We start from the raw sequence: 16,774 nt of genomic DNA, 5'->3' as shown, positions 1-16,774 counted from the left end.
TTTGTAAAATATCTGTTCTTTTCTGCATGACTACGTGGCTTAATGTGGGCTCAAAAAGGAAAATGAGCTTACACAAATGACAGGCACTTTGTGTGCGTTTATTTTCTGGTTTAAAACATAATTGAAGCCATCTAAAAATAAAAATGGTATCACATCACTGCAGACCTGTGAAGATCTGGCCATCAAACTAAACTGAAAAGTCTGGTAAGGAGGGGAGACAAGTGCTTTAGTTTTATCTTGAAGAAGTGTAGATGTTCGCCCAGAATTGTCCTTTACGGAGGCTTGATAAGATTAAATTGTTGGAAAAAATAAAAATAAAAAAATCACAAAATATCAACCCATAAGCCATTTCAGTCTCTGGATGTAAGACTTAAAGTATGTTTGCAATCAAGCACTAATCCACGATGGTTTACCATCTAAAAGTTGCAATTATTAAAATTTTTTAGCATTTTGTGTTTTTTATGGCAGATAGTTTATGTTTACAGTATGTATTTTAAACTGAACATGTGAGAAAACAGGAAGAGAGTGGAGAAGGTAATAATGCGTGTAGGCTTTGTATGTTTCTGTGGATCAGGCACCGAGTGCGGTAATGGGGCGTAACAATGAAACCGGCTTATGAAGACAAACACAAAACACTCCATTCCATCTATAGTCAGGACAGAAAGGGAAAAACAAACACCACTTGTCATGTAGTCACTTCCTTTAAATGCACATAAATATATTTTTTAAACTCTCACCTGCACACGTTCCCAAAGGCTAACAAACCAACATCAGAGAGAGAGAAAAACACACACACACACACACACACACACACACACACACATCACGACAAGCACAGATGTCAACTCAGATGCCTGGAGCGCTCTCATAAAACAAACACAGGCAGTCACCCACCTAATACAAGCCGCCATAAAGAAGAGCACACACAAACTCAGAGGAAATGTCACAACAAACATTCAGCCTACTAGCAGGATACAAGCTACATACAAACACTTTAGAAAACGCAATAAAGCAACACCATGAATCTGTAAAATCCACTAAAAACAAAAAGAAAAGAAAAACATGATCATGCATATGAACTCGCGGTATGCAACTTTATTTCAAGTTTAGTAAAAACTCAAAAACAGTTTGTAAAAGAAAGCTCTGAAGCATAAAATAATCATAAGACCATAATTCCTCTTCTCTGCTGGATTCAAAACTACAGCATCCATTCTGTTGTACATTTTCATTTGTCATTGTCACATTATAACAAAATTTGCACAAATTACTCTGCATTTTAATCCTTGGAAAGAAAAAAAAACAAATCTGTAAATCAGACCTTGAAGAAATCAAACCTATTCTGTGCATCTCTAATACAAACATACTACAAACTAGCAGCAGAAGGACGGTTTTTACCATGAAGAAAGTCATGGTGCTTCCTCCATGAATGGTGCCGTACTCGATGTTGGTCTGGTCAGCCAAATCATCTGGAGACTCGATGGGAACCTCCATCCTCTGAACGGTCAGGAAGGCTGCCAAGTTGGCCGTGTAGGAGGAGATGATGATGAGCGTGAACGCCCACCTTGAAGGGGACGAAAACCAGGAGAGATCAGGTTACTGCAGGTCTTCTCTCATCTGATCTACATACATACAGGAGAAAATCAGATTGTTGAGCTGGGAAATTACCTTTTCTTGGCAAGGGCCTTTTTCTGGTATTGCAAGGATTTGAAAAGTTTTTTTTTTAAAACCACTTACATTTTCTGTGCTGTAGTTTCTATTGTTTAAAACACAAAGTTTCAGCACAGGCAGCGTTTTCTCCCCCCTCACTCATGCTTTTGTGCACCCTTCCAGCCACACAGACAGATTTCCTTTGCATATGAGTAAGACAATGACAGCTGTTTGGAAAGTCATTGCACTGAATATAAAACAGCACCACCCATCACTCTCATTAAGGTAACCCTGTTTTGAAAGTACAGCTCCAAAGCCAAGAGTGCCATTTCTGCAGGCGTCAGCACCTGAGCATATGGCTCCGCTAATATTATCTTCCTAGCCTTTTACTATACAAAAACTAAATTATTTAAATAAAAAAAAAAGAAAAAGCATTCTTCATTTACTTTAAAAACTGGAATTAGTTAAAGTTACACCAACTTTTTGTTTCTTGGTTTTGTTTGCAAAACAATACTCTCATTTATTGGTCAGCATGCATAGAACAAAAACATGGAGTTGAAGTCCCCACACTCAAATTAGTGATTTATGGTGTGCATGAATACAGAATGTATGTGTAAGTGTTGCATTGTGCTAGAAAAATTACACTTAAACCTGAGGAGGTTGAACCAGCACCTGATGGCTTGCTGATCCAGTGAACCTGCTTTTATTGTGGAATAACTTTTATGAGTAAATCTTCGGTGACATTACACAGAACTTTATGAAGTCACATATTGATATTCATCTTCACTTACACTATGTGTGTTATAATGATTAAGCTCATAAAGAGTTTTGTAAGCATCAGTTTTTCAGCAGCTGAACTCTGCCTGCCCGTCGGTTCCAGTTCCAGTAACTCTGACTTCTTCAGCATACCCAGAAACTTCAGACAACTTCAACCTCAAAAACCTTCTGGGAACAGTTTAGGGATCTATTGTTCCTGTTCCAACATGGCTGAGAATCACTACAAAAAGACAGTCAGGCATTCATACAGAGCAAAAGGGTCTGACCTCAGAAAGGCTTTCTATATTCAGAAATCCTGATAAATACATTCTTGAATTTTGTGGAAAATTTCCCAGAAAAGTCGTAGATGTTGTTGCTGCAAAGGATGAGCCAATAATGTCATTATAACATTTGCATTAAGAATGGGATATCACTAAAGTTCATATGTGTATGGAGGTAGATTTTTGGCATTAAGATACACACATGATGACACATGACATCTCCTGGATTAATGCTTTTTTTTTTCCACACTATAAAAACGCTTACAAATTAAAACTTTGAAATGTTATATTTCTTCACAATATCGTCAGTAAAAAAATAAAAATAAATTTTGCTTTAATTCACTCTCAAATCTTAGAAACATTGTAAAAACAGTAGTTAAATATTTGAGATGTTTTAACAGTTATAACCTTGTAGAAACTGGACGTCCTTGCTTACCTAGCAGCTTATTTCAAAAGGAACATCACGTTCCAGACACGTTTTTAATTTTCCCCCTCACTCAACTGAGTGATCTGCTGTTCCTGTCCTTTTCCTCCGTCTCCTCTGCTCGCAGCGCTTACTTCTTTCTCAGCACATGTCTTTCAGAGCTCCCTCGGGAGCATCATCAAACTTGAATTTTTTGTTGGCTTTGCATTTGTACATTATTTGCATAAAATATTGACACTCAGGAATAAGAAACTTTTGTGTCAGCTATTTACCCCAAATCCCAAGACTGCATTTAATATCTAAATATTCTGGCAGAAATGCAACAAAATAACTGCTTACAAGATACAAGTCATTGTTAAGTGTCTTCCCACATCTTTGAACACAAAAAGCCTTTTCAATTTGTGGTAAGACGACTAAAAGAGAAATAAACACAGCTGGCCTCTAGAGAAGCTCTCAGAATCACAAAGTGGTTAAATCTTCTTATTCTCTCTCATACATTAGCTTCCACATTCAGTCACATCACAAACTCTGCATGTCCTTAAACTCGTTCTCAAGATGTGCGCAGGTAAAAACTAAAAGCAGCCTTTCCGCCCAAATGTCTTTTTACAACATCAAGGTCAAACATCGAAACAAGGAGACCATATAAAACCCATCTCTAAGACGACGGGGAGGCGTTAAGCTGCAGAGGCACAGAAACAGCCTCACTCCTCTCTAACTCACCACACACCGCTGACACATCTGGTGGACAAGGCTCTGGGCATTATCTCTGATCCCTGCTGCATGAAGCCGCCGATGGGGAACCACAGGCTGTTTCCCAGTGTGTACTGGTTCTCCAGTATGTCCCTGCGCTCCCGCAGACACGGTTGAGGGTTGTACCACTCGTAGGGGCTCAACCTGGCGAGAGAGGGGGAGTCCGTTGAAGCAACCTTCAGCTGTTGCACGGTGATGCACCTCTGTCGTTTAAACAAGCCAATCAGTCATACAACCCCTGTCAAGCCGTGTGAGGGGACATGTCCAGGGGAAAGATGATAGATGACAGGTGGCTTGTGTTTAGCAATATAAATGGCAAGAGAGCTCAGATGTGAGCTGCAGACAATCAGCGCAGTGTGTGATGTAATGGACTGACCTTGCTGCCAGGAAGAGCACGCAGCTGACAGCCAGGTAGGCGAGTAACATGAAGAGCCAGACAGCTGGAGAGAAAGGATCCAGGAAGGAGAAGTAGCCTGGCTTCCGACCCTGAAACAAGGTGGAGAAAGAAGAAGTAAAGACGCAGATAGATGAGAAATCTGGGACAGATGGGGACAGACAGAAGCTGCTATCAAAGGTGTCCCCTTCGCACCACAGGAGGGCAGTGTACTCCCCCTCACTTTAATACAGAGTCTGCAGTGCTTTGATACTCTAATGCTTCGATCCATGAATGCTGTTTAACAATGCTGTCTGCCAGAGCGCGCCTGGCGCAGGCCCAAAACCTCATTAGCAATGTAAAGCTGCCACTGTAACACAGCTCTGACTTACTGAGCAAAAATAAATTCTCACTATAAACTGCATTGAGGACTTACACTAATACAATCAAAGGGATCAACTCTCGAGCAATAAGCGGTTTCGCTCGTTTCAAGCGACTTCGGCCTGGCGTCTTCTTCATCAATGGGAGGACTTAAAAACATATCAAATCCAGTACAGGATCTGAAGTAAGTATCAGCCAGCAGGTGGCCGACAGCCCGAGATAACACCCTCACCAATTGAACTCGGTACAAGATGCTGATCCCCAGGGTCATGAAAGGCTTAGAGAAGTCGATAACTTTCTCCCTCTCTGATGTGATGGTGAAGCCTGCCACGGCCAGGTCCGCTTTCTGGAGGATTGACACAGATAGATGGGTGGGTAGATAGCAGCAGGGGTGAGCGGGAGATAGACGCGGCAAAGGACAAGAGAAAAAGTACAGAAAGTGGTCAGCAAAAAAAAAAAAAAAGAAAGAAAGACACAGTAACATGTTGATACCAGTTTCTTGCTTTTTATAGTTTTACACATACTCCACTGTAACTGATTTGGATTTTAAATAAACAATTATGATGTGGAAGGAAAATGATTCTGTTCCTTACTTAATATTAAATTACAACATTTTAAGATAATACCTCATTGGCAGTGTTGCACCGAAATAAAATGTGACCCAGTGAATCACTTTCAGAAGAGTCCACATGTGCATAATCTGATCTATTTTTAAACCCAGCTGTTCAGAGAAAACAGTTCAACAGAGCAAACATAGAAGAGGGCACTTTGGTATAAAATTGAACTTTCCGACCTTCGTGTAAAAGAAATATGTGGGGGAAAAATGCAGGGTGGAAAACTAACACTATTTTTGTGCTTGTAGAAATTGCTTCTGCTCTGAAATATGGTGTTGGCAGCATCATGTTGGGGGGAGAGTTCTTTTCAAAAGTGACAGATAAGCTTGTAAGAGTTTATGGGAGTTTATGTTGAAGCAAAATAAAGAGTAATCCTGGAGCCAAACCTGCTACAGGCTGAAAAAAAAACGTGACGACTGGGATGGAGGTTGAGCTTCAAACAGGAAAACAAACCCGAACATTCAGCAAGAGCTAAAATGGAAAGGTTCAAAAATAAAAAAATAAAAAAATCGCAACTTTGTGGTATTGAAGTTCAGAGATGCTTTCAACCAAACAGGATCTATTTTGGAAAGAAGCTGAGAAAAATCATTGGTGAAAACAAAGGCAGCACAATTTTTTGGCTGCTATTTGTTACATTTCTTGTCTTTCATCATTTTCTGTTCTTGCACTTGGTTGCAGTTTTGTGGATGTAAAGGTTTATAGTGTACAGAATGTCCCTCAGTGGGAAAATTCAGGTGCAAAAGTTTGAATACTTCTGCAAGGCACCACACTGAGCGGATGTTAAAAGTTCACTGTGCCACCTTTCATGAAATATGCAGACGTGCTATTTTCTCTTGCACACGCTCGTACTATTTCTCCATGATCCAAATTAAGCTAATTGAAAGTAAACACTAGGTCCCTGGTCTTTCCACCTGCATAAAACCTGCAGGTCTCTGGTCGTTCTGCCTCCCCTTCATCTCTTCCATTAAAAGCTAATTGATGAACACGGGCTACTAATTACAGCCGAGTGATCGGGCTACGAGGAGGGCGGGGAGGGTGAGGAAGCATGGAGAGCCGGGGGAGCGCCGCTGTGGCAGACCCCACACAGGGACCATGGCTCGGTAATTGAAGTATACCGTATGGTAATTAAACAGAGAGGGGCTCTCATTAGCCTGCTTCAACCAGAGTGTCAGTCACAGGCTCAAAAGGCCTGGACAGGTTGAGTGGAAAAAACATTTTTATATTTGTATATATGCAAAAGAAAGTGGTTAGAAGTGGTTTTCAGCTTGGAAACGCAGAGCGGGCAATATTTAGCAAATTTTTCAGTCTCTTCTGGGGAATTATCAATTCAGCCTTTGTCCTAGATAAGAGTGTTACTCCCCTCTGAGGGCAATTTGAGACATGGGGAGTTACAGCAGAACTGTGGTTTGGGGCTACAGCACAAGTGTGTGCACAAGTATGTGGCTGTGTGGATGAATCGCTGTGTGTTAGTGGCACATTTTCTGGTTGTTATTGCTGCACGCGCTCTGCAGAGTACTCACCCTGTTGATCAGCTCTCCAACCATGCCGGTCCAAGAGCCGTTGGGCTCCGGGGCCCCATACAGCCCATCATCCACCAGCTTGATCTTGAAGGAGAATTTTAAGATGCCTGCCAGCTCCCTCAGCATGTCAACACAGAAACCCTCGTACTGCTCGTTTCCCTCGAAATCCTGGTAATTGTCCTTGCGCATCACATACGGGTTCTCCTGTGCAGAGGGAAAACATGACGAATCTCAGTCTAAAACAGGCAGCGTGTTTAGCTGTAGAAGATGCTACCTTATCACTATTGATTTATTGTAGGGATTTTCAAACAGCTAATTAAGGTTTAAATAACAAGGCTGTTCAAAGTTTTTCTCATTAACTTGTTTAGCATATGGAGGAGCGTAGTTTTTGTGCTCTGCTTTTTTGCTTCAAATTAACTGGAGAGATGCAATTGGTGTCAAAGGTTTGAGCCAATTCTTTGCAACAAAATTAATGAGCTAATAAAAATGTATTTAGTCCCCGATATTTTTTTAGCGTTTTTTTCCTTTTTTGTCAAACTTAAATTTTAGAAGATTACACAGTTTTTAATATCAAAGACAACTTAACACAAAAATCAAACTTCAAATGATCTTTTAATAAGAGTAAAATCTAGCAAAGTCAACCCCCAAAATACTAACATGTCATGATGTGTTGTTTTAAAGTGGAGCCAAATGCAGAGGCAGATGGAGCTTGTAGATGAAAAATGTTTAAAGAAAAAAAAAAGAAAAAAACTTACAAAAACACACAGGGAGCCAGAGCCAAACAAAAACAGAAATCCAGAACGAAAAGCCAACATTATGAAACAGGGAAGTAATCAGAGTTAACAGGAGGAATCGGCAAAGACTGGGAGGAGCAGAAGTGCTTAAGTACTGGGAGAGTGAATGTGGAACAATGGGGCTGATGGGCAAACTGGTTGAAGACGTGAGAAGAGAGAGAAAGTGGTTCATGAGGCGAGAGAGAGAGAGAGAGAGAGAGAGAGAGAGAGAGAAACTGCAAAGGGGACTGGGAAATAATCTAAAGAATGAGTAGACATAACATAATAATAAAACTGGAGTAACTTGGAACAACTTGACACAAGAGATAAACTAGAATCACTAAGAAAGAAGTTTGAACTTAAAAACAGAAACTAAACTGATCTAATGAAAATAAGAAACTAAAGATTAGAGAAATAAACCAAAAACAACTCAAGGTACCAACATAATAACTAGTTAGTGGCAATCACTGCCATCAACCTTTTATAATAACTGAGAATGAGTCTTTACATCACATTTTGGTTGTTTTAAATTCAGCTGCACTATAAGGTTTTCAAGTTGAACCAGCAGTTTAAGGATGTGCTATAATATCCAGACTTTGTTTTGGCTCATTAAAACCTTTTTGTTTTGTTTGTTTTTTACATTAGGAGAGCAGAAATGAGAACACTGTCCAGTTCCAGACTAACACACCGTCACCCTCATGGCCGATGCTTTTTGTCTGAATTGCTGTGTTTATACCAAATGCAGTGTGATGCACATCTTTCCAAAAGTTCCACTTTTGTTTTAGTCCATAGAATATTAATCAATATGTTTTCTGGTAAATGTGAAGCTGACCTTTTTCCAAACTCTTTTCATAGATGCCATTTTTGCAGAGTCTCTTCTTAATGCTGAATCATAACCACAGACTGAGTAATTTTGTTCCATGTTTTTTTTTTTCTTTCTATTTGTGGGTAATGGTCTCTATGGTTCACAAAGCCTAAGAAAATGCACTGTAACTCTCTCCAGCATGACAGATCTCAATGGTTTTGTTTCTCATCTATTCTTGAATTTCTTTCTATAAAGGCATAAAGTTTTGCTTTTTGAAATCTTTTAGTTACTTCATACTTCATGTTGTGAGACAGGTAAATGATTTCTAATTTACCAAGGAGCCGGTTTACTTAGGACCAGAGTGGTTTGGATAACCTTTTCTCTACATAAGTGAAATCATCACCTACTCATCATCTAGGGCTAACCTTGTCTTAAATTAAAAAATCTGGTTGATGATCTCAAACGTTTAAGTGTGACAAAAAGGTAAAAACTGAATAAACACAAAAAGGGGGAAATCCTTTCACAAGACTGAACATTTTCAAGTCTCTACTGTAAATCTATTAACAGTTACCAGTCATTTTTAAAGATCTGGCAGAAGAAGAAAAAGTATCTCTAAATGTGTCAAGGGATTTTTCTAAAACGTTTTTTCCAAAGTTTGACCTCTGATGGGTAAAGGTCAGCACGCCTCAGCCGAGTCGGTACACTGTAGAACATTTTTATCTGCCCTGTGAGTCTCTTACAGCTACAGAACGCTAATAGAAAATTGCTTCAATAGACATAATTCGCTAGTGGGAGATGGCTGCAGATGCAGGTTTGTGTGGGACTTTGACAGATTAAAAAACTACAGTCTGCCCGGTGAGTAAAACCGATGCAGATAAACCAGGGTAGCAGCAAGGCTATCATAGAAAGTACCTGATTTATCTCAAAAGTGGTGCAGCAGAGAAATAAATGCATTAAGTTTCACAAGAAAAATGACGTTTCAGAAACTCTGGCAATAGAAACTGAATCAGAAATGTGTTGATTGATAAAAAAAAAAAAGTCTACCACTAAACAAATCACTTAGTCACATAGCCAGCATTTAGCTTAAATTTACTGCAACAGACAAGTGTAAAATATCACAAATTGTAGCATTGTACTGTAGGAGAATGACTAATAATTCTCAAATTTTAACAATAAACATTTTAGATTTTTTTTTCCTATCCACTTTATGCTAGTAACCTTAAGATAGATAGACAAAATGAAATAAATAGGATGATCTGACATCTAAACAGTGTGTGGGATGGACTCAGTGGCTACAGTGCAGAAGGGTGTAATTTGTGTAAATTTACAAAATTCAGTGTAAATTCAAGGATTTAATTGTAGGTAAAATGCCTGAATTAATAGAAAGCGCTGTTTTTCTTCAGTTCTGAATGCCGGTGGCTTCTGGACAGAAACGGTTCTTGAATCGGCTGGTAGGTGTGCAGGTGCTTCTGCCTAATGGCTGGATGATCTTCAGTGAATTCTTGCTCCAGTGCAGTTTGTAGCGCTCCTGTGTGGCTCATGCTGCTGTTTTGGTAACTCTGTAATCATCTACAAACCTCGGCAGAGCTTTTCAGAACAGAGCATTACAGCTGCTGTAACAGGCTGTGAAACAGCATGTCAAAAATATTCTCAGTGGTGCATTGAGAGAAGCTGGTTAGTGAGTCCAACCTAAACTACTCGGTTGTGGCAGAAACAAGCCCTCTGCCTTGCTGATTTCTGATTAGGTCATCTTTGATCCTCACTCATATTGATCTAAAAATCCTCAGGCAAGCTCTTCTCCAACAGCCCCCTTTAGCTTTCCAGAGATTTTTGAACTTCAGTAAGCTGTTGTCCTGAAACTAAGATCATCGGCTTCTTATTTCTTCAGCGATAAATTATTCGTCAGTATCTGATGTGCAAAAAAATGATAATGGTTCCATTTGCAAATATGTATAATATTGGAGTTAAGGTTAAATTTGGCTGGTCATTCATGGGTGAAAAAGATTGGACCTAACACACCTCTCTGAAGGATACCTTCTCCTAGTGAGAAAAAGTATCTTGCCAGAAAACGAACAAGCATAAATCCCCTTAATCTAAGATATTTAATATTACTTAGATTTCAGTTTTTGCAGTGTTCAAACATATTTCCTTGATTTATTGGCGAGGGAGGGAAGAGCACAGTGCAGAAGCTATTGCTTCATCTCTGGAAACGGTTTGGCCTACATGCAAAACGCAGCAGGTCAGCTGCAGCAGCCGGGGAGGATGTGAGGGCTTCGACTACGTGCTCCAAGCACTTCATGGTAACGTGGGTAAGTGCAACACGGCAGCTACTCCAGGTGTTTTGGGGACAGGGATGACACCGGTCTCATCACAGGGCACTTTCCGTCCATATTCCTGACAGTTGAGTTGCTTTACCTTAACCAAGATCCATTTTCTCTCTGTATTGCTTCTTTGATTTTATTCCTATTTTTTTAAACAAAGACCCAAAAGAGCAACGTCACACAACACATTTATTTTGATTTTAGTTTAATCCCTTAAAACAGTGAATACAAGGTATTTATTGTGAGAAGGAAGATGATGGATCAGCAAAGACATTACTGTTTTTAAGATGTCATTAAACATCTAAACAGCCAAAGGACAGCAGGACATTAATAAAAGACCAGCACTCTGACAGCCTCATTTAAGTAACACGTCCTTCTCAGCGCTCTGTCAGTTTCTATGACAGCTACAGCTATGGCTAAATTGCCAGAAAGAGACCAAAACGCAGCGTGAGCTCCAGCACAGCAGGCAAGCACAAAAACAACTCTACTTGCCAGTGTGGACACTTGTGAGGTAGCTAGCTGTGACCTTACCAGGATGGTGGTGACAATCAAGGTCTTGTTCGCCAGCGTCTCTGAGACATTAATATCCAAACTGGTGGAGTTCATTGCCAAAGTGTTGTTGGAGTACCAGATCCCAATCTAACACAGAACACAAAACAAGAGAAAATCAATAACCATTGTGGAATAAATGATGCACTCTTAAGCTCTAATTGAATCAGTTTTTATAGAAATTTAAACTGCAGCACACTACAAGCTCAAGTACATCAGTCAGCACAGCCATCCCAGCGGTCTACTTTAAAACGCAAACTACATTTGCCACTGTATATTCTGTATTTTCTCTTTTCAACCTGTTATGTGCCGTGTATCTATATTGATATAATAGTTCCCACAGGAGCCAAAAGAAATGCAGTAATATGAGCCATTATAAACCAATTGCTATTTACAAGCAAAGCAATGAGCTGGTGACAGGCTGGCATTGATGGGAATGAAAAGCATCCATGATTAGCTGTTTTATAGCCACGTCTCTTTTTTTTATTCACACCTTTGTTGAATTGCATAACAGCGCATTTATTTCTATTTTATGGAGACAGTAAAGTCACTTAGGTGCATAAGTGTGTGATTATGACCTAACCAACGTGCCGAGTGGATCAGCGGCTCACGGAGGCATTTCCTAGAAATATACCGCACACGTGTCAGTGGATCAGAGGAGTGGTAATGGCTCCGCTGCACCGTTTCTATTACAGTTTTTATCCTGCTCTGACGCTTGAAAGCATTTTTTTTTTTTTTTTTTTTTTATTCTGAACCGCTGCTGGCGTCTAAAGTGGATGTCACCATACACACAGGTGGGCAAAGTTAAAATGTTAATTACTACAGCCACGCTCTCGGCTGAGTTGGAGTTTAGCTTTAAGTGAGAAAATGGCTTTTTGTGTAAGTGTTGGAGACACCTGGCTGATAGCAGAGATCTGGGAGACAAACTGAGGAGAAGGACGGAGGAAGCGTTCCCTCCAGACAAGCAGCTTTCCCTGCAATCACTTAAACTTAGCTTTTTAATGCTTAATCTCTCTTCACTTATTCCTAATACTTTTCTAAGGAGGCCATCAGAAAATTATAATGACTTTTGACGAGACTCCCAGGATGTTATTTGGTTATGGGATTAGCCAGCCAGCACAATTTATACAAATAAATAAAAACGGGAATGAAACTGCTTGACTTGGATTGCTTTTTCTTGCAGATAATGAAAGAAATTTTTAGGACTTTACCAGTTTTTTTGTGTTGTATTTTACAATGTTGTGCTCTGACTGATGTAGTGCCTTGAAGTTTTTCATCTTTTGTAGCTTTAGAATTATAGAACAGTTATAAATGCATTAAAGGTAGTGCAGTTATATTATAGAAGAAAAACTTTAAAGTGTGATTTGAATTTGTCTTCAACACCTTTTTCTCCAATACTCCAAATAAAATGTTGTGCAACCAATTGCCTTCATATTGTATATTCTAATTAGCAACTACAAAAACAAACATGAATGTTTAATAGTTCGAACATGTGCAGCTCTGCCTTTGGTTTATAGCCAGTAATAACATACAAAACATACACAAAAGCTGTATTTCTTATTTTAGAAATAAGAAAAATGGCTACAGCAAAACAGGTAAAAATATATGTATCATTTATTAAAACATTAAATGATTTATCATAGCAACAAGAATGTCGTAAGGTTATCATACTCACACTCATGTAGAGCATAAAAACAATGAATACAACAGATTAAAAATACAGTAAGCAGCAGCAGGGTGAGAACTGCAGGTCAGCAGCAACAGAACAGCCGTGCCCCAGTGTGCGTAAATAGAGTTGACCTGTATGTAATTTAATCTCAGTATGTATACAGCTCCTCAGAGATTTACTAGAAAACATTAGTAAACAACCACCATCATGTAGACCAGGGAACCCGGCCTATAGGTCAGGGATAAAGTTGTGGAGAAGTTTAAAGCAACATTAGGTTCCAAAACCCTTTCCCAAGTTTTGAATATTTCACAGAGTGCAGTTCAACCTGTAAGCTCAATGGTTAAGTCTGCTGTGGACTGCAAACCTAACAAAACATGGTTATCCACCTAAACAGACCCAGAAGTAGAGCATTTCTACCAGATTCACCCGTGGTCGTTATTAGAAGAGCAACAGAATGAGCGATATCTGAAAGAAAAGTCCTGATAGCTACGACTGCTGTGTGGCTCAAGTAGAAGAAGGTACTTTAGTCATACGAGACCAGAATTTAACCAGGTTTACATGCGAAACATTGTATGTTGAGGAAGATTCCTCTGAACACTGAGACATGAGCCAGTAGAGCTAAATGAAGATGCATGTCAAAGCTGTACGGTCATTTCCTGCTTTGGTTTGGTCTGCCACATAAAACAGCAGTAAACTCATTAAAACTTTTGGCTGTAATGTAACAAAATGGAAACATTTTCAACACTAATAATTAAATCTTTATTCAGCCTCCATTTGCTTAGTGAAATTCATAATGCGGTTTGTTTAGGACTACACAAAATAAGAAAAATAACTTAATTAAAAATAAATCCCTGTCAAAAGCAGAGTAGTTTTAATCCTGTTGATGCAGCCCATCAATAGTTGTTTATGCACGATTATTTTTTTAAATAAAACTATTTTTGACTCAAAGTCTCGTCTGTTTAATACCAAATCCTCTCTGTGAATGTTACATACTGAGATATAAGAATTTTACATTCAGGACCATCTTAATGATTTTTTTGTTGTTGTTGCTCCAGAAAACAAACCGAGCTCATAGTTCATGTGAAGACAAAGGAGTCCAAAATCAATACAGATCAAGCCTGCTGCAAGCCTCCAGCAAATTCAGTTAAGGTTTCACAAAGACGGCTATTAATTAGATAAAGTGTGAGCGAAGATGTCAAATTATAAGAAGAAATGTTTTGTTTTTCAGAATAATAAGAAACTAATGTATGATTTTTTTATGTATTCATAGTTCAGGACAAGTAACATAAGTAAAAATGCAACATGAGTCAAAGGTGAAACAGAAAGCCAACGGGAGAAATAAATAAATCCAAAGACATATGACCTGGACTGGATTTGCAATAAAAAAAATCTTTCTGAAAGAGAAGCAACAACGTGGAAAGCATCTAAAGGCCAAGCTTTCTATTGTACTAAATATGTGTCTACTGCAGAGTGAAAGGCCTTCTGGTTAAACACACATCTGTTTAATAAAGCAGAGATCTCTGCAGCGTCAGGGGGAATCTGTGATGGCGCTAACCTTCCTGTAAAATGCCTCCGCCGGCTCTCTGAAACCATCCAGGTGACCTGTAACTAACCCAAAGCCCAAGGCTGCTGTGACCTGGCTGCCTCATCATAACAGGTGGCTCCTGACCTCTTTGTGGCCTCCTCTGTGTTTCTCCAGGATCCGCAGGGTGTAGTTGGTTCTCTGACCTTTGCTGTTGAACTCCACTCGCCCCGTCAGGCCATCGTACTCCACCTGGTAGGCAGATGGGGAAGGATATGAGGAAGTACGACGGTGGCAGAGAAGCAAAACAAAAAAAAAAGGAAATTAGGGGGAAAAATGCACAAAAACAGGCAGAGACACAAACAAAATCAGCGCTCTGCATGAAAACAAACGTGCCTCTCACAATCGATCATCATTAGACAGATAAAAACAACACTCTGGAGGAATAGAGAGCCAAAAAACAGAGAACAAGACACACGGGGAGAGAAAGAGAGAGAAAGTGGCTAAATCTGGCCTCGACAGGGATGATCAGTTGTGGATCAACTAGGAGAAAGTGACTGATCGAGAGGCTCAGAGAGGGCAGAAGAGAGAGTCAACAGCCTCTTTAATAAGACCCAGACCTGCACGTCACACCTCGGCTCGGCTCGGCCACTCCACGGCCCAGGTGCTGGCACAGTTTGAAGGAACTATGATGAATAGCAGCGTGCTGGAGATGGAGCGCACCATGATGTTGACTAACAAAGACAGATGTCGGGCAGATGGGCCTCAGGCAATGAGAGATGGGACACAGGCTGCCTTGACAACAGGTCGTTGATGAGGGAAGCAGACGACCAGAGAAGGGAGATGCCAAAAAACATCAACAGACAGAGGTTACGGGCAACATGAGATGCAGATGATACACAGGGTAAACATACGTGCTTTCGTTTATCAATATGCTTAAAGAAAAAGAAAAGATTTAAAGAGCTCGTGACTTTAAAGTATCAGGATTTCTTCCTTTTGCCTTCATTACTCCAACTAGTGTGAAGAGAATCTGTGGTTCATTATGAAGGATTTAAACTACTGTAAATCTTGTTAATAAGTGGTAGATATGTGGATTCCTTTTCTTACTTTTTGTTCTCAAATATGAAATATCTGAATCTCAATCTGATTGAAAAGTAGTCATACCCGTTCGTTAGTTTCAAATGTCTTCAGGTGACAATCACAATCATTAATGCAGTTCATTGGAGAGCAATAAACAAAGCAACATGTTAGTTTCTTCTTTTTTTCCTTTTGTAAAAAAGGAAAATAAGAGGTTGTGCATCTTTTTGCATTTTGCCCCCTTTAACTTGATACTCCTAAATTAAATTACATGCAATAATATTCTTAAGAATCAATTACTGTTAGTCTCTTCCTCCCCAAAACAACAAAATACTAAAGTATACTGCTCCATAAGTTACAAAAAACATAAATATAGACACTTATGTTGTCCTTATTAGTAGAAACTGTTAATTCTAGGATATATTTTTATTTTCTTCTAAGAGAATTATTTCCCTACCTGACTTATCACGTTTCAGCCACACAGTAGAGTAATTACTGGAGCAGTAAACTGAAGATGCCACCTCAGGCTTTGGGAAATTGTAATTGGGTCTTTTGTAATACTTTATTGATCACTTGAAAATGAGCGCCACCTTAATCAATGAAGAAAATAATTGTTAACGGACAAATTACCGTGTGAAAGGAGCCACAGTCAACAGAGTGGCTACATAACATTTTAATAGAAGTATCCATCTCCTAAAAAATTAATAGTAGTAAGTGATTTTATTTCTCAATAAAGCTGACGCCTGAAGACAGATGAGTTAATAAGGCTTTTTTACATGTTAGTTTGTAAATGCAATATTCTAATCAAGTCTTATAAATCCAGAGAGGCAAAAATCAGATTTAACATTTTGTGACCCTTCAAATCTTATCCCAACCTTCAGCCTCAAAAACATCATTTCTCAACCTGACATGCTGAAAAATACAAGAGTTGATGCCGAGAAAAGCAGAAAAAGAATGTAAGAAAATACTATTCAAAGGTAACCGCGTTCTCCGTTTGCAGTGAAATTACTAAATAGGAGCTACAAAAGAAAGCATTATCTAGAAAAGCAGAAAAAGTTTCCGACAGAGCTGCTTGAAGGATTGCCAGGTGGGCAAATCAAAACCTTGTCCATGTAAAAGACTTTCACCAGGACTTAGCTGACATTGAAGTGGCAGTGTGCTGTTCTATTGTGAAGCCACGACTTCACAGAAAAGGCAGAGAAAAAAAACCTAAAGTCAACGTTTCTAGGAATTTCATAACAAATTCAGCTCCATGAGTTTTAAAGGTGCTTGAAATATTTTGGTAACCTTCAGCTGTTAAGGTACACCGGTG

At 39.3% G+C, this 16,774-nt stretch overlaps 1 protein-coding gene across 1 annotated transcript in view; it reads right to left on the bottom strand.

Moving 5' to 3' along the window:
* The window catches only part of LOC106965077 (glutamate receptor ionotropic, kainate 5-like), a 31,428-nt gene that overhangs the window by 13,003 nt on the left and 1,651 nt on the right, over positions 1 to 16,774 (bottom strand). Inside the window, exons 2-9 of the mRNA XM_015060972.1 lie at positions 15,006 to 15,071; positions 14,533 to 14,637; positions 11,177 to 11,284; positions 6,747 to 6,950; positions 4,845 to 4,958; positions 4,235 to 4,344; positions 3,829 to 4,002; positions 1,396 to 1,561 (exon numbers count right to left, since the gene is read on the bottom strand). Of these exons, the coding sequence (XP_014916458.1) occupies positions 1,396 to 1,561; positions 3,829 to 4,002; positions 4,235 to 4,344; positions 4,845 to 4,958; positions 6,747 to 6,950; positions 11,177 to 11,284; positions 14,533 to 14,637; positions 15,006 to 15,071 (1,047 nt within the window). The remainder of the gene's footprint in view (positions 1 to 1,395; positions 1,562 to 3,828; positions 4,003 to 4,234; positions 4,345 to 4,844; positions 4,959 to 6,746; positions 6,951 to 11,176; positions 11,285 to 14,532; positions 14,638 to 15,005; positions 15,072 to 16,774) is intronic.

Source organism: Poecilia latipinna, unplaced genomic scaffold (assembly GCF_001443285.1).
Source record: "Poecilia latipinna isolate Pla-1442-1.1 unplaced genomic scaffold, P_latipinna-1.0 Scaffold1761, whole genome shotgun sequence".
Taxonomy (NCBI): Eukaryota; Metazoa; Chordata; class Actinopteri; order Cyprinodontiformes; family Poeciliidae; genus Poecilia; species Poecilia latipinna.
The sequence above is the reverse complement of the archived record's forward strand: the minus strand, read 5'-3'. Positions and strand labels throughout refer to the sequence as shown.